The 17,429-nt window shown below is 57.2% G+C and overlaps 1 protein-coding gene across 1 annotated transcript; it reads right to left on the reverse strand.

Annotated features, from left to right (window-relative positions):
* Positions 1 to 493: 493 nt before the first annotated feature.
* Positions 494 to 17,003, reverse strand: Nptxr (neuronal pentraxin receptor). The gene is made up of 5 exons (XM_090328714.1): positions 16,413 to 17,003; positions 4,629 to 4,854; positions 3,590 to 3,837; positions 1,729 to 1,908; positions 494 to 1,430 (listed from the first exon to the last, which is right to left on the reverse strand). The coding sequence occupies exons 1-5, from the start codon at positions 16,986 to 16,988 to the stop codon at positions 1,206 to 1,208; spliced, it is 1,455 nt and encodes a 484-aa protein (XP_090184840.1). The 5' UTR covers positions 16,989 to 17,003; the 3' UTR covers positions 494 to 1,205.
* Between the last annotated feature and the right edge of the window lie 426 nt (positions 17,004 to 17,429).

Here is a 17,429-nt window from a genome sequence, read left to right on the forward strand (position 1 = left end):
GCTGTGTGATCAGGTGTGTGCTACCTGCCCTCTCTGAACTCTTGCACATCTCTCACACAGGCTGGCAATTTCAGCTCTGACACTCTTCCACTCTCGTGGGAGACATGGTCAAGACTCAGGAAGCCACCTGAGTCCTTTTGGACACTCTCAGCTAGGCAAGTTGTCAGGTTAGAGGGAGCCATTGGGAACGGACGTGCATACTGCGTTTGTGAGTCTGGCCTGCCTTGAACCCTGCCCTTGCCCAGGCTGATCTCATCGTGCAGCTCTCAGACCTGCTCCTGCACTGCTCTTGGTCCTTAGGTGTCCCTGCTCCATGCCTCAGATCATCAATCATCTTACCTTCCACATAGAGAGCTCTCAGGACCAACCCAATGTCACCAGGAGGAAAGCCAGGCCCAGAGAGGGCAAGCACTTACATGAGGCCACACAGCAGGGGCCTGGCTCGGAGCCAAGGGTTCCCTGCTCACAGCCCTCTCACCTCTCCCTCCCTCCCTCCCCAGGGCCATGCAGAAGAGATGGTAACACGGCTCTGCCGGCAGCCGGATCTTTTGAACCACACATTACCTGCTCCCAGGCAAGGCTGAAGTGGCCCAGGCCTTCCCTGGGCAGAGGGGGAAGGGTGACCATGCCACTGAGCACAACTACCCGGGGGAACAAGGGGGAGACTCCAGCCCTTTGGCCTCTGAGGGTCTTGGTCCCTAGAACCTCCAGGCTGGAATGGGGAAGGGAATGTTCTGAAAACAGGCAGACTAGACCAAGCATGGAACAGACGATCAAACCATTGCACACCAACAAGGAAAGGAAGAGGCAGGGCGTGGGCAGGGACCCTGCTGCCCCTGGCAGGAAGACGGAGGAGGCAGGCGGACACCGCCCCCTCCTAGCATCTCCACCATCTCCCGTTCAGCCGTTATGGGACGCGAGGGGAAGGGCCGGGCCCGGGGAGGGGAGCTATGGGGGCACTGTTGGGATGGGGTCATGTGACTAGGGGACAGAGTAGGAGGGGTGAGGGGCTCCAAGGAAATGCCAGGAGCTGGGCAGACCTGGCTCCCTCGGGTTCAACCTGCTGAGGCGCGTGTCCCCATCCAGGGGTGGCCAGGAGTGGGGTGGGAAGGAAGGCCGGCACGTGGACAGGCTGAGGAGGGAAGACCCCCCCACCAGGTTCCTGAAATGGCAGCCAGGTGGGGTGGGGCAGGGCCGGGGCACCCTCATGCCTTGGCCCTCGCCTTGCACACGTCAAAGGGGTCTTTGGTGGCACCGCCGAAGGCCTCCACCAGCTTGTCTTCCCAGGGGAGCACATTGCCCAGTAAAGGCCCGGTGCAGTTGGCAATGCCTAGGACCTGGGCAGGTGTTAGAGCGTGGTCCCACAGGTTAAACTGGGCAATGTCACCAACGAAGGCTTGGGTGGCATCAAACCGGCCCCCCAGGGTATCCTAGGCCGAGAGAGAGCAGCAGAAAGAGGAGATATGAGTGAGCAGTGGAATAGAACAGGCCAGCCACCTTGCCCACAAAGTTCAGTCCCCTAAGGCTCTAGTTCCCTCAAGGCCCCACCCCCACCCAAGACTCCAGTTTCCCATGGCAGGGCCTTAGGCAAATCTTAGCTTCCCTCACCCCCCCTGGCTACCTCTCAAGATGACAAGCTAGCATGGTCATTCTCAACTGCACATTCCACTGCCCTCTGCCCAGTGCCCCTCCTTGCGCCCCAGGGTGAGCTTCCAGCCTGAGCCATACCTGCTCCTGGCCCAGAATGAGGACCCCATGAGGTTTGATGGGGTGCCAGGCCGCCAGGTTCTCGCCGGAACCCCGCAGCTCCCCATCCTGGTATGCAGACCACAGGCCGTCCCTTGTGGTCCAGGAGATGCAGATGTGGTGCCAGTTGCTCTCCTTCAGGCTCAGGGGCAGCTGGGCCACCTGGACACAGACATCCCCCCCCAAGAGCCCCAGTTCAGAGGTGGCTGGAGGCCCACAGTGGGGCAGAGGGGAGGGATGAAGGCCTGAGCCTGCTCTCCCAGGGCCTGATCCTCCCCTTCTCCAGAACCCATTCCCAGCCCCTCTCCTCATCCCTCACAATGCAGCAGGAGGTTTCCCATGGGTCACAGGAGCCATCCAGCCTTGGTTTTCAATTGTTTCTGGGCCTAAAAGGTCATGTGGAGGGAGAGCAGTGTCTCTCCAGCCTGAAGCCCCAGAAATGGCAGAATGAGCCTGGGATTCAGCTAGGAGCTGGTGTCTGGCCTGGGTTCTACCACCAACCCCCTATGCCCCTGTGTGACCTTGAGGTACCATTCTTTTCTCACTGGGCCGCATTAGTCCAACAAAGGAGGGTAGATTTGCAGTCAATCTACCTTTTCCTCCATCTTAGGCAGACAGGACTAATCAATCCTGAGCCTTCATGCAACTCTAGAAGCCTCTGCTGTGCTCTGGTAGGGGGATGGGGGGAGCCTGTGCCATGACAGGTCTTGTTGCCTGGATTGGATGCTCCTTGGAGCTCCTCATCCTGGAGGTTCTCTGAGAGTGCGATTTATGCAGTCCTCCCTAAGGCTGCGTGGTGCCAGGCTGGCCTCTTGCTAGATACAGCTTGAGCTCAGGCTTGGGGCTGGAAGGAGATGAGCTCAGCGCCTCGAGGCGCTGTCCGAGGTGCTGAACTCTCCAATGGGAAGAGCGAGTCCTGTTCTCTGCGGGGATGGGAATGGTGGCGGGAGGCATGGAGAGAACCATGGTCTTGGAGCTTGGAGACCATTAGGAAATTTCCACCCCTGCCCCCACCTCCCTCTCCTCCTCTTCCAGAACATGAAGTGCTGCCCTATGTGCCTGGAGGATTTATAACTTACGGGGTGAAAAGATCAACGGGTCCCAGGCCAAAGCAATGTGGTGGACAGGGGGAGGGGAATGTCGTGATCACATGGCCCCTTCTCCTACCTCCCCCACCCCACCAGCATTCCTACACACAGGTATGTCCACATTCTGCCCACCCCCTGCCAAGTCGGGGAGAACGATAGGCACCTAGAGGTACCCGCCCACTAGAGGAAGGGCGAGAAGTAGTTTCTGGAGGCCAAAGCCCCAAATCCCACCCTCATCCCTTGGCCAGCTGTGTGGCTGGGGGCATAGCTTTCCCTCTCAGAGCTTCACCTCTCCATGGTTGAAATGAGGACTGTGGGAAGTGTGTAGAAGTAAAAGGAGGAAAGCAGTTTCACAGGTAGGAGCTATTGCCATTCAGGCTGTACAGGATGAGGACACTGAGGCACAAGGGGGATAATTAATGAGGTCACAGAGAACATGGTGCACCAGCCGGAACTCATACTGGGTCTCTGAGCTTGACCTGGGCAGGGATGGGCAGCAGCAGAGGCTGGCTTTCCCAGTGGAAAGGGGACAGCCAGGCCTGGAGTCCCTGTCCCCTCTCCTGGGTTCAGGAGAGTGGGTGGGTTCAGGGGACAGACTCCATCTGCTCACATCCAGGTCCCTAAGCCCCTACCTGGAGCCTCTATGGGTGCCCCCTTCAGCCAGCCTGGCACCTGACTTCAAATTCCTGCAACCTAGCCTGGCACATAGTAGGTACTTCATGTGTGCTGACTGTGCCCTGCCCACCCAGACTCACCTTGTCATTGATCAGCAGCTCCAAGGGCTCATGGCCAGCCTCCAGCAGGACGATCTCGTTAGCCTGCCCAGGCACGGAGTAGGAGAAGGGAGTGCCCTGGCCGGTTCCGCCCGACCTGGACCGCAGCCACATGCACACGGTGAAGGCGTAGAGCTCGGGCAGCGCCTTGCGCACGCGCGCATACATGTAGTTGTTGCGGATCGGGATGCTCACCTTGAAGGCGTCTGGGGGGCTGTAGGCCGAGGAGCCTGCAGACAGACGGTCAGTGGACACTGGAATGAAGGCCCAGCTTTTGGCCCAGGGAAGTGAAACTATTTCCTTAAGGCCACAAAGCAGAGGTGAGACGTCAACAAAATGTTCTTAAAACGCCATGATCTCTGGAGAATCTTTGTTTGTTGGTTTGCCAGTCCAAGGGCTTGAACTCAGGACCTGGCCACTGACCTTGAGTGTTCTCAAGTTTAGCACTCTACCACTTGGGCCACAGCACCATTTCCAGCTTTTTCTGTGTATGTGGCACTGAGGAATCGAACCCAGGGCTTCATGCATGTGAGGCAAGCACTCGACCACCAGGCCAAACCCCTGGTCCCATCTTTGGAGAATCTTTCATCCCAGAATTTCTGGGGTTCTCTGTTTGCAAGCAGCAGGTGACTTTGTGTAGGAAGTAAAGTGAGGAGTCGCTGCCTCCAATAGGTGAGGAAGCCCTGCCACACACATCTTGCCATCTGCCTGGGCGTTGGATAAGGGTCAGGTGACCAGGCTGGGTCTGCTCTGTAGCTCTGAGCACAGATGAAGAAGCTGAGCTCCAAGAGGGGCCATGATAGGCAGGGGCACCCATTAACCACCAAAAAGCCCGAAGTGGAGCTGTGCCTCAAGGAGTACAGCACTAGTCTTAGTGAGAAAGCTCAGGGACAGCACCCAGGCCCTGAGTTCAAGGTCTAGGACTGACACACACACGAATTCCCCCAACTAGCCTGCGCCTGTGTTTCACTGCCCTGCCCCACAGTACCCTGCCCAGTGTCAGCCTCCGAGGGAGACTCACCGTGCTCCAGCTCGGCCACACGGCCCTGAAGGACATCCAGCTCCTTCTCCACCTCCTGCCGCTGCCGCTGGCTGCCGTGACTGAGTGCCGCACGCTCCTTCTCTAGGGCCAGCACCTTGGCCAGCAGCTGGCCTTCAAGCTCATCCATCTTGGAATTCAGGGCTGTGGGCATGACAGGAGCCGAGGCTGGTGCAGTGGAGAGGTTTACTCGGGCTGGGAGCTCCTGCTGCTCTCAAGAGAGAAGGGACAAGTGAGGCCATGTGGAAGCCACAGACAAGTCACGCCCTGATAAGCCACCCCAGGTGAGCCTGTGTGCAAAGCAGGGATGGTGAAGCAATGGCAGCTTCCTCCACATCCACATCCAGCCAGTGCAGTGAAGGAGCGAAGAGAGTTCTGCCTGCCGAGCCTTCCGCTAGGAAGGCCCAGCGCAGTGGTGCTTAGTAGAGCTCCATGGAGCCTTTTCCTCCAGCTGTCCATTACCAGGCTATGCCCCTGCCATGCCCTGCTGGCTGGTGTCCCAAGGCAGGGAGGGGACGTGGCCTGATAATAGACATCCTTGAGAACAGAGTCAGCTCTGTTTGCCATTCAAACTCTCCAGAGCCCCAGTGCCGGCCCCGGGCCTGCTGGCATGCATTTGTGGCCACCCAGGATGCTCTCACTGCCTGCAGTTGGTCCCTGGCAGACCTGAAGGCCCCAAGCCAGGTCCCCTGGATCAGGATCATGCTCTGGCCTTACCAGGGCACCAAGTGGATGAGATCCTAGAGTTTGGAGCCCAGAGCCCATGCTTGGCTTAGGAACTGCCCTGCTGGTTCCCTTGACTTCTCTGAACGTATGCACCTATCTGAAAGGATTACAGGGAGGACACAAGTGAACCAGAGGCTGCCTGATGCAGCTCCTGACAAGGAGGCGAGATCCAAAGTGCTCGGGGACCCTACTTGTCCTGGCCTAAGAGCCACATGACAGGAGAATCGAGGGCCGAGCCAGGGGCCTCACCATCCCCGGCTCCTTCCTGGGTAGAAAGAAACAAGCAAGGCCAAGGCTCAGAGTCCTGGAGAAGACAAACTGCGGTGACAGATGAATGATTCACTGATCTCCAAGGAGCCAAATTAGGCCTTGCTACCTCCTGCACAGTCCCCAGAGATGGGCCCAATGACTCTGTTCTACCCAGAGGTCAGTCAGGCCCCCCTGTACCCTGGGTGTGCAGGGCCCCGGCCCTTAGCCTGGCCAGGACTGGTGTTCAGAGCATGGCTTCAGGCATACAGGCTACAGGAAGGGGTGGGGGCCATGCTCAGCTGCAGACTGAGTCCTGCTGGCCTGGCACCAGTGTACAGCTCACTCCGCCCTCTGCCCTTGTGCTCGCCTCTACCTGGTAGCAGTAAATGGGACCAAGGGCCAACCTGTTTATCCCGGCTGCCCAGTGGGCTGTCCACTGGACACGGGTGGCTGGGCCTGGCCTGGGAGACCTCCAAGAGCAGGGTGGGAAGAGACAGGGACTGCCTCCACGCCCTCTTCCACAACCCCTGCAGAAGGGCACAGCCCTCTCTGTGGGGTGCAGGCCAGGGGGTGGGCATGGCGAGGACGGGAGGCTGGCCCACCTCAGCTCAGTAGTCCTCACTGTCCTGAGGCCTCCTGGCCCCACCCGCCCAGCTCTGAGGCAGACTGGGTGCAAAGCCTCTGTTCCCCTCATAAAATGGGACCCCAGGCCTCCCTCTGTGGGTCGCCAGGACAGGAGAAAGGAAGGGGTGGGACTGACAGGTCCTTGGGGCCTGGAGAAGCAGGCTGTGGATGGGATGGTGACCCTGCAGCCCTCTGCATTGAGTGGCAGAACTTTCTGGGTGTTGCAGAGTGCTGCTCACCAGGCGGGCTGTAAAGGGCTGTGGTGGGGTCCCACAATCCTCCCTCCAGTACTTTGTCTTCAGTCCCATCTCTGTGCCACGCCTGGAATGAGGGGCACACTCACACACACCCTGTACAGGACATGGGGCCAGGCCCGTCCTGGGAACATTCCATGAAGTTGATTTTCTCAGAATCCCCTGCCCCCACGGCTGGGAAACTGAGGCTTGTGTGCGTGCGTGCGTGCGTGTGGGCTCCCTGCTGCCTTCCGGGGGGGGGGCGCGAGCGTGAGGGCCGGGGGAGGCACACAAGCTGTCCCTTTGTCCTCACACAGGGAGGAAGGGGCTCAGCCGCACCCCCAGCGTCTGAATCAGAACTCGACGCCCCCACCCGCTTCCCATCTGCTACGGGCGCAGGCTGCACCGCGTGGGCTCTAGGCCTGGTGCCAAGTGGGCCCCGGGGGGGAGGGGGGAGAGTGGAGGTGACCGCCACACCATCCCCCTACTCAGCTCCTGGTGGGGCAAGAAAGCAGGAGCCAGAACCCACACCTGCCTCACCACGAGTCAGGATGGAGCTCTGGGCCCAGCTCAGCGGCTGGGGTCTAGGGAGAGGGGCTTTTCTACACTAATCATCAAGAACGAATGCCACCGTGGCTCTCCAGAGTGCTTCCCTGCACTGGGGAGGCACTGGATGAACACGGCTCACCTGGGCTCCACCCTCAGGGTCCAGTTTAGAGACCAGGGAGCATGAGGTGAGCCCAGTCAGAAGGGCCAGCCAGCTGGGGTGACGGAGTCCTTGCTATGGAGGGCAGGGAGGGGAGAGGGTCACCCTGTCTACTCAGCCTGGGATCCCTGGGGAACTGAGGAGGCTTTGGGGACAGCAGCGGGGTCACAACGCTCCTGGCTGGGTGACCGTGTAATAGAAGGTTACTGTGCCTCCGTTTCCCCATTGGCACAATGATCTTTGAGCCCGGTGGCTGTGAGGCGCAGTGAGCTCAGGGATGTAAGGCCAGGAAGATGGGCACAATGCAGCTCTGGAGCTCCTGAAGGGGACACAGCTTCTGGGACCCCGTGTGGCCTGTCATCCTCCATCTCCAGTGCAGCGCTTTCTGCTGACACGCAGCAAGGGCAGCAGCCGTGGCTTCCATGATGCCCCTGGGTGTGAGATTAGGGTGACGTCGGGAGAAAGGCTGGCTGGGGAGCAGAAGGACGGCAGTGCCCATGGGAGCTGGCGGGGCTCCGGGGGGAGGGGGGAAGTCTAGCGGGTCCTTGAGCCCAGCTGGAGGCACCTTTGTTCCATTTTGCTCACCTGGACTCTTTCACAGTGATTTAAAATCAGAAAGAAAAATCTCGACACAATGTCCGCAGCCAAATCTAACCTGCAGCTCCCTCGGCTGCATTTGCCCCATGCAGCCACCAGTCCCTCGGCCCTGCCCTGCCTCTGATGGCCACAGGCTGCCCCCAACTCCAAGCGTATGGTCCTCCAGCAGCTCTGTTCACCGAGTCCCAGGTGAGATCTAGCCTCACCATTCAGCACCACTGCAGCCACCACCAGCTCTCACACTACTCCAAGCTCTCACCCCCCAGACTCCATTAATAGTTCCACCAAGAACACTCCCCACTCTTCCTCCCCCTCCTCCTCCTCTTCCCCTGCCCAATGCCTTCCCCCACCTCTCCACAGCAGCTTCCCTGACACCTCAGCATTGCCATGGCAACACAGCATCCACAGTTGTGGCTGGGGACCCTCACCTCAGAGCAGCCTGCCTGCCCCACCTGGACTTGTTGCTCCCTAGACTAGTGGCCTTGGGCAAGTTGCCCAACCACTCTGGTCCTTGGCTTCCTCATCTGGCTAATTCATGGCCGCAACCCCGAGCATTCCGCTGTTCTGCAAAGCTGAAGTGCGGGGCTGGACCACTTGATGCAAACGCCTGTGGAGCAACTCGGGTGAGTTTGTGATGTCTCTGAGCCTCCCCGAGTGTCCTCACCTGAGGACTGTGCCCTGAAGTGATCCTTGAGGCTTTGGGGACTTACTGCAAGTTCGGGTTCTCAGCACTCATGGGGGATGGGATCCCAGGAGGGTGCTAGGGAGTTCTTCCCTGCTTGGTGGGGCTGTGGAATCAAGAGTATCCTCGCCAGGTACCGGTGGCTCATGCTGTAATCCTCCCATCTTGGGAGGCTGAGATCTGAAGATCAAGGTTCAAGGCCAACTCAATCACCAGAAAATCAGAAGTAGTATTTCTATGGCTCAAAGTGGTACAGTACCAGCTTTGAGAGAAAAAGCTCAGGGGGTTCAAGGCCCATGACCAACCACAACAAAAACTGGACTCCTATCCTGGCCTGCTAAGTCCAGGCTCAACCTCTGCCATGCTGTGTGGCCTTTGACAAGAACTACAGCCTCTCTGAACGTCTGTCTTCCCTGGAGCCAAATGAGGGCTTAGATGCCTCAGACCCTGCCCCTACAGTTCCCTGGGGGTCATGTGCCCCAGGCTGACTGGGGGGCTATGTCCTCCCCTCAGCCAGAAGCCCTGACCTCACCCCACCTCCCATGGACAAAGAATTCACTCTGGCTAGTGCACACGAAGGGAAGGCATTTGGTCTCCTGACACAGGATGACACAAAATCAAACCACAGCAAGATCATGACACCAACCAGGACAAGAAGAGTGACCGGGAGTGAGCTGGCAAGGCTGGCACACAGGTAGGTGGGTAAATGCTTACAGCCACTTTGGGAAAGCGTGTAACAGTACCTACCAATGCTAAATATATGCCCTGCCTACCACCCAGACATCCCACTCCTGGGGACAGAGCCAGCAGAAATGAGGGCTGGCGGCCCCCCAACATACCACCAGAGTATCATAGCAGTGCCATTTATAACCAGCCAGAGCTGATGGCTCATACCTGTAATCCTAGCTACTCAGGAGGCTGAGATCTGAAGATTGTGGTTTGAAACCAGCCTGGAACAGACAAGTTCAAATCACTCTAATCTCCAATTAACCAGCAAAAAGCCAGAAGTAGAGATGTGGTTCAAGTGGTAGAGAGCCAGCCTTGAGTGGAAAAGCTAAGGGAGAGCGTGAGTTCAAGCCCTAACACTGAGCTGGCACCAAAGAAAGGGTGTGAATGTCTATTCTCAGAACAATGGATGAATGGCAATGAGAACAAATGATATGGATTCAGGCCAGGTGACTCCATACCACAGACACAGTGTTAAACGAAAATAGCAAACACAAAGCAGGATAGCCATACAGACTTGGGGACAGATGCCAGACCATGATGCCCTTCCAGGAAGCATGAGTGTGGGGCACGGGGAGGTTTCTGGGGAGGGAGGCACACATGGGGTGCACACACATGCATACAACCCTGTCTGCACAAAGCTGTCCATGTTGGATTTGGATCCATTATAACATATGTGAGCGCTCAGATGTTACAAGTAAAAAAAAAACTTAATTTATTATTGCTACTATTATTATTATCCACAGAGAAGGCCCTGGCTCCTGTTGGGCAGGGAGTTTGGCCTAGTGGTAAGCGTACTTGCCTAGCATGTATGAAGACCCAGGTTCAATTCCTCGGTACCACATACATAGAAAAAAGCTGGAAGTGGTGCTGAGGCTCAGGTGGTAGAGCTCTAACCTTGAGAAAATCCAAGGACAGTGCTCAGGCCCTGAGCTCAAGCCCAGGACTGACAAGAAGAAGAAGAAGGAGGACGAGGACGAGGATGGGGAGGCAGCGCGGCCGGGAGTTTGGCCTAGTGGTTAAAGTGCTTGCCTAGCATGCACGAAGACCCGGGTTCAATTCCTTGGTACCACATACTTAGAAAAAGCCGGAAGTGGTGCTGAGGCTCAGGTGGTAGAGCTCTAGCCTTGAGAAAGTCCAAGGACAGTGCTCAGGCCCTGAGCTCAAGCCCAGGACTGGCAAAAAAAAAAAAAGAAGAAGAAAGAAGAAGAGGAGGAAGAGGAAGATGCAGCAGCTCCTGTTCGGCTGGGCCAGTAGGACAGGGCCTCCCCTCCCAGAAGGTCTGCTGGGGACAGAAGGCTGGGCAAAGCAGTTCACACCTGTGATCCCAGCTAGAGAAGGGAGGCAAAGAGTAAGATGATCACAGTTCCAAGAAAGAAGACTGCTCAGGAGCATGGGGCTTGCTGTGAGGTTTACTTGGGGCGGCGGTGGGGTGGGGGGGCGGGCATGAAAGGAGAATGGGACTGGCCTGGTTTTGCTCCTTTCAAATCCACTCAAGCCCCGGTTCCATACCTGGAAGACAGAAAGTCTGGTTTGTTTCATGGGTCAGAAGACTGAATAAACTAACAGGTACCCGGAAAGTGCCTACTAAGTGTGCACAACTCCTAACAGGTCCTGCAGGAGCCTCTGGGGGTCTCAGCCTCCAGGATGAGCCCCTGAGGACCAGCTCTCACCAAAGCGGTCCAGGGAAGGGTCCAGCAGTGCACCCTCATCCTCACCTGTCTTACGTGTTTTCTTGCAGGTGGATCAAGTTGTCCCTGCAGATGCCCCTGGAATGAGTGGTGAGTGGTGCAGGTCAAATCTAGACTCCACTATGTGACCCGGGGTGTCTCTCTCTCTCTCTCTCTCTCTCTCTCTCTCTCTCTCTCTCTCTCTCTCTGTCTCTCTGTCTCTCTCTTTCTCTTTCTCTCTCTGTCTGTCTCCCTCCCTTCCTTCCTCCCTCCCTCCTTCTCTCTCTCCTACCATGGGGCTTGAACTCAGAATCTGGGTACTGTCCCTGATTTTGTTTTTCTCCAGGCTAGTACTCTACCAGTTGAGTCAAAGCCCCACAGCCCCACTTTTTCCCCCTCTTGGTAACTAATTGGAGATAAGAGTCTCACAGACTTTCCTTCCTTGAGCTAGCTTCAAATTGCGATCTTCAGATCTCAGCCTCCTTCGTAGCTAGGATTATATAGCCACTGACACCCGGCATTGGGCTCTGCTTCTTACCCTCTCTGAACCTTGGTTTCTTTGTAAAGGTCGACAGAGTGTCAAGGGTGCGTCTAGACGAAGTGAGATAGAGCTTAGTGCCTAAGTGCTCAGGAAGAATGCACTGATTGCTGTTAGAGCAAGGACATGGCTTCCTTGGTCCCCAGGTCTTACTACCAGAAGTTCCTGGCTGTGGCTTGGGCTCTAGGATGGGGCTGGTGGCCAGGTTAGCAGGTTAGGTTAAGGGTGGGTTTACGTCAAAGAAATGCTATTTCAATCTAACTTGAAGCTTCATCCATACACATAACTTAGCACACAAACAGAGCATGGAGTCCCACACCCACGGCTGGCAGCCCTGGAAGTGGTCCAGCACTCTTGGAAAGTGATTCTTGGCTTCAGCCCTCAAAAGTCAATATCATCTGCCCCAAGCAATACCACTCCTGGGAGTGAAGCTGAAGCTTGCCTAGCATGCACACAGACCCAGGTTCGATTCCTCGGCACCACATACATAGAAAAAAGCCAGAAGTGGTGCTGAGGCTCAAGTGGTAGAGCTCTAGCCTTGAGAAAGTCCAAGGACAGTGCTCAGGCCCTGAGCCCAAGCCCAGGACTGGCAAAAAAAAAAAACAAACAAAACAAAAACCTCTTGGGCTGGGAGTTTGGCCTAATGGTAGAGTGCTTGCCTAGGATGCATGAGACCCAGGTTCGATTCCTCGGTACCACACACGTAGAAAAAAAGCTGGAAGTGGTGCTGAGGCTCAAGTGGTAGAGCTCTAGCCTTGAGAAAATCCAAGGACAGTGCTCACTCAGGCCCTGAGCTTAAGCCCAGGACTGGCAGAAACAAAAACAAAAACAAACAAAAAAGCCTCTCCTCTTGAAATTCATCCTACAACAATTTGAAATAGCAGACATCCCCAGCAACAGGCGTGGGAGGAAGGGCGATGGAACCAAGTCCCCGGAAGCCAGGAATCATTAAAATGGGCCATGCTGCCATGTAACAGTGCCGCTTGAGCATGCCACTGCAGAAGGGAGTAAAATGTTGGGGTTAGAGTGAGGGAAGGGGTGACACTGTCCCAAAAGAAATGTACTCTACTTGACTTATGTAACTATAACCCCTCTGTGTATCATCTTTATAATAACAATAAAAAATTGTAAAAAGTGTTGGGGTTAAATGTAATTTTTCTCCTAAAATAGTTTAACATTCTTTTTTTGTCAATCATGGGGCTTGAACCTAGGGCCTGGGCACTGTCCCAGAATTCTTTCTGCCCAAGGCCAGGTGCTTTACCATTTTGAGCCCCAGTGTTACTTCTGGTTTTCTGGTAGTTAATTGGAGATATGAGTCTTACAGACTTTTCTGCCCAGGCTGGCTTTGAACCCCGATCCTCAGTTCTCAGCCTCCTGAGTAGTTAGGATTACAGACGTGAGCCACTGGAACCGGGCTTGACTTCTTTTCTATGAACAACAAGGATAAAGAAATGCAGACATAGAAAAGACCACACAAGTAGCCAGGTGTTGGTGGCTCACACTTGTAATGCTAGTTACTCAGGAGGCTGAGATCTGAGGATCGGGGTTCAAAGCCAACAGGGCAGGAAAAGCCCAATGAGACTCTTATCTCCAATTAACCACCAGAAAACCAAAAGTGGAGCTGTGCTTCAAAGTGCTAGAGCACTAGCCTCAAGCAAAAGAGACCAAACAATTTCTCACTGGCCATCCAATGAAGTTACCATTTGAGATCTGCAGAGAGTGATAGCAGCCTGAACTTTTCCTCTCTTTATAGTCAGAGGCCGGAGGCATAGGAGGCTGCCATTCAAAAAGACAGAGACAGAGAGACAGACAAAGACAGACAGATACCAACTAGAATCATCAGGGAGAGGGAGGAGCCTAAGTTGGCATACCTGGGAAGCAGGTGGCACAGGCAAGGGGCTGATGGTGGAAACAGGGCATGGAGGCTGGAAGCCTAGGGTAGGGTGGGGCTTGGGAGAGGTGGGCCACAGAGCTACAGCCTGAACCAATACAGCAAATCTAGGCTCAGTGGGGATGAGGGTCCTCGCTTGAGGTGTCTAGAGATCTGAGATGTCTAAGAGGGACCCAGCAAAATAAGGCCGGAAAAAGTCCAATCCACTAACAAAGACAGGTTCAGGGCCATGAGGCAGAAAGAAACCCTGCAAACTTGAGGGCTCTTCAGGGCACTGGTCAAGAAGAGAGGGGAGGGTCCCAGGAGTGCTTGCCTAGCATGCATAAAGACCCAGTACAGTACCATATACATAGAAAAAAGCCAGAAGTGGTACTGTGGCTCAAGTGGTAGAGCTCTATCCTTGAGAAAGCCCAAGGACAGTGCTCAGGCCCTGAGTACAAGCTCCAAGGAGGAGGAGGAGGAGGAGGAAGGAAGGAAGGAAGGAAGGAAGGAAGGAAGGAAGGAAGGAGAAGAAGAAGAAGAGGAGGAGGAGGAAGAGGAGGAGGAGGAGGAGGGAGGAAGAAGAAGAAGAAGAAGAAGAAGAAGAAGAAGAAGAAGAAGAAGAAGAAGAGGAGGAGGAGGAGGAGGAGAAGAAGAAGAAGAGGAGGAGGAGGAGGAAGAAAGAAGAAGGAGGAAGAGGAGGAGGAGGAGGAGAAGGAGAGGAGGAAGAAGAAGAAGAGGAGGAAGGAGGAGGAGGAGGAGGAGGAGGAGGAGGAGGAGGAGGAGGAGGAGAGGGGAGAAATAAGACAGTGATGAAAGGGTATGTGGGTTCTCGCTGAGACATCCCTCTGACTGGGTTCTAGGTCCCTGTCCCTCCCAAAAGCCTAGCTCTGGCCATGTCAGGCTCAGAAGGCAGACCCAGCGGCCAGCAGCCCCCTGCCTTTCTTCCTTCAACTACATGCTGAAAACTTGAGATGAAGCCAGGCGCCAGGGGCTAACAGCTGTAATTCTAGCTGCTAAGGAAGCTGAGATTCAAAGCCAACCCAGGCAGGAAAGTCCATGACACTCTTATCTCCAATTAATGTCCAAAAACCTGCCAGTGAGCTGTGGCTCAATAGCGGAGTGCCGGCCTTGAGCTAAAAAGACAGGGCAGAGTTTGAGGTCCTGAGTTCAAGCCTCAGTAGTGGGAAAGCAAATTCAAGAAGGTGTGAGTGGGGAAGCCAGGGCTTCCCAACCTGGAAGGCTGACCCACTGCCAATTGCCAGCTGCCAGGATCCCCAAGCCCCAGCAGGCTCAGCGGAGCGGAGCACACTCTGCCAAGAACCCCAGGTGCTGGGGACACAGCTCCAGAGCCAGCTCAGCCTGGCCAGCCCCAGCCGTGGGAGGGGCCACCTGTGCCATCTGGGGTAAGGACAGGCTATAATAGTGAGAGGATGATCAACCAGAAATAATTATAAGCTAACTGCCATAGCTATATATACTACCCACCCCAATAGAATCCTGAAAATCAAATGACCGGCTGAAAATCAAATGATTTTCATGTGAATCGACTGCGTCCTGAAAGGAGAACTTTCCCTATTCAATTGTGTTTTTAAAAAAAAATTAGAAGTTTTATAGCGCAATGGTACAAATAGCCATTTTGAGATGGGTGCCGGTAGCTTAACCCTGACACCCTAGCTACTCAGGAGGCTGAGATCTAAAGATCATGGTTCAAAGCCAGTCCAGGCAGGAAAGTCTGTGAGACTCTTATCTCCAATTAACTATCAAAAAGCTGGAAGTGGAGGTGTGACTCAAGTAGCATGGTGCTAGTCTTGGGCATAAAAGCTCAGGGAGAGAGCCCAGGCCCTGAATTCAAACCCCAAAACCAGTACCCAAAGAAGAAGAAGAAACCAAACCATCTGCGGATCTGTTCTTGACTCCAACCCAAGCAAGGACCCAGTGAGGTACTTGATCATACAGAGCCCCCTTTACAGGTCTGTAAACAGACTCCCTGGCCCTGTGGGCGCTGAGCTTTTCCTTGCTCATCTTCCTGCTCTCAGCCTTAGGACTTCCCAGAGCTGGAGCCAGGAAAGAGCCTGCTGGTCTGATTTTCCTCTCCCTCTGCTACTCACCTCAGGAGATTTCTAAACCTGAGTCTTCTCACCTATGAGGGAGAGTGAGGGTTGCACTGCAGAGGGGGGGACTGTGGCTCTGACACCTGCTTTGGGGGGAGAGGGAAGGGTGCTGCCACACCAGCCGTCATCTCCACTTTCCACACACGGGCATCTCCAGGGCTGTCTGCCCAGGGACTTCACCAAAGCAGCCCTGGCATATCCCTCAGGCTCCCTCAGGCTCCCTCAGCCCTGGACTTGTCTGGCCATTCTCAGGTACCGTGAGACAGAGCACAGGTCTAACTCCTTTCCTTGTGCTCTAGAAGCTGCTCGGTGGCTGGGGTGACCAGTGCCTCCTGACTACTCTGTTTGTCTGACCTGTGGGTTTGGTCTTGTTGGGAAGAAGGTGGCCCTGGGCCTCCAGAGAAGAAATGACTGGCCAAGGACCACACCAACGGAGCACATTTCCTTCTGCCCAGCCCCAGGTAGTCTGCAAAGGGTCTGGGAAGGGTGAGAGGAAGTAAGGCGCAGGGTGGGGCTCTGTCCCCACTCACCACTGGACTGGGGCCTCCAGGAATCGAAGGCCGCTGCCTGAGTTCCCGCTGTGGGATGGGGGGTCTGAGTCTATCCAAGGGTGCTGCGGGGCGTACAATTTACCTTATAGGTTCCTCCTCCCCCAGTCCCTTGGACGGGGCACCCTAATCCCTGACCATCCAGAATGGGGGTGTGGCTGACTGGGGGTTCTGGAAGGGGTGAAATCCCAGGGGCTTCGGGCCTTTGACACACCTGCCCTTCTCCCCACGACCCAAGGTCGATATTAAACCCATTTTGCAAGCGTGGAAACCGCGGTTCAGGGAGGTGGCTGGAGAGGGGCCTGGGGCCGGGCGGTCCAGGACCGAGCCCGGACAGCGGGAAGCCCTTCCCCCGCTCCCCTCCCCGACAGCTCCGCGGACGGACGGACGGACGGGCGGGCGGGAGGAAGGCCGGAGGTCCGCCGCGCCTCCTCCCCCCCCCCGACGGCGGCGGCGCCGTCCTCCCCTCGACGCGCTCCTCACCTCGATGCGCTCGATGCGGTCCCGGAGGGCGCGCACCGCGTCCTCCAGCTCCAGAACGAGCGCGGGCGAGTCCCAGGCGCCGTCGGCCATGGTGTCGCGGCGCGGCCCGGCGGCCTGCGGGCCGCCCTCGCAGCGGGCCAGCTTGCCGGTGAGCTCGCGGATGGTGTCGCGGTCGGCGCGGATGCGCGCCTCCTGCTGCAGCGCCGTCTGGCGCAGCTGCTCGGCCGCGCTCTGCAGCAGCAGCAGCTCCTCGCGCTCGGCCGCCGCCGCGCCCCCCGCGCCCCCCGGCTCCGGCCCCGACGACGACGACGACGACGGGCAGGCGGCCGCCAGCGGCGTGCACAGGAAGCGGCTGAACAGCGGCGCGGGCGGCAGCGGGCGCGCGCTGGCCACCGGCGCCCCGGGCAGCGCCGAGGGCCCGGCCGGGCTCCCCGCGCCGTGCAGCGCGCTCAGGCCGCGCTGCGGGCCCGGCGCCGCCGAGGCGTTGTCGGGGCCCCCGGGCAGCGCGCGCGCGGGCCCGGCCGCCAGGGGCACGCTGGCGATGATGCAGATCACCGCACCGAGGAACGCCAGCATGCCCGCGGCCAGCAGCACGGCCAGGAACTTCAGCGTGAGGCGGGCGGCGGGGGCACCGAGGGCCCCCGGCAGGCGCGGCGGCGGGGTCGGGGCGCGGGGCCCGGGAGCGCGGGCTGCGGCGGGGCGCGCGAGCCGGAGCCGGAGCTGTGGCCGCGGCCGCTGCTGCCGCCGCTCTGAGCCGGGGCTGCGGGAGGCGGCGGCGGCGGCGGCGGCGGCCCCGCCCCACTTGCTCCCCCGGGAGGCCCGCAGCCCAGCCCCGCACCCGTTCCGTGCCGGCCGCCCCGGGAACGCGCCTGGGACGGGGCCCCGGCCTCTCCTGGCCCCCGCGCTCCGGGCCTCCCGGGTCCCCCAGGGGTGTTTCGCCTCGGGGCTGAGCTGATGGCAACCCTGACTGAGACGGAGAGGAAACTGAGGCCCGTGGAGGTCACATCGCTGTCCAAG

This window comes from Megascapheus bottae, chromosome 2, assembly GCF_031878675.1.
Source record: "Megascapheus bottae isolate mThoBot1 chromosome 2, mThoBot2.hap1, whole genome shotgun sequence".
NCBI classification, from domain to species: domain Eukaryota; kingdom Metazoa; phylum Chordata; class Mammalia; order Rodentia; family Geomyidae; genus Megascapheus; species Megascapheus bottae.

Bases quoted from the DNA above. Each gene is read 5' to 3' on its own strand.
- Nptxr (XM_090328714.1), bottom strand. From the start codon at position 16,988: ATGCTGGCGTTCCTCGGTGCGGTGATCTGCATCATCGCCAGCGTGCCC. The intron at 3,838-4,628 runs GTGAGTCTCCCT...GTCTGTCTGCAG, and splicing joins TGTGGCCGAGCTGGAGCACG to GCTCCTCGGCCTACAGCCCC. The intron at 1,909-3,589 runs GTGAGTCTGGGT...GTCTGTGTCCAG, and splicing joins AGCTGCTGATCAATGACAAG to GTGGCCCAGCTGCCCCTGAG.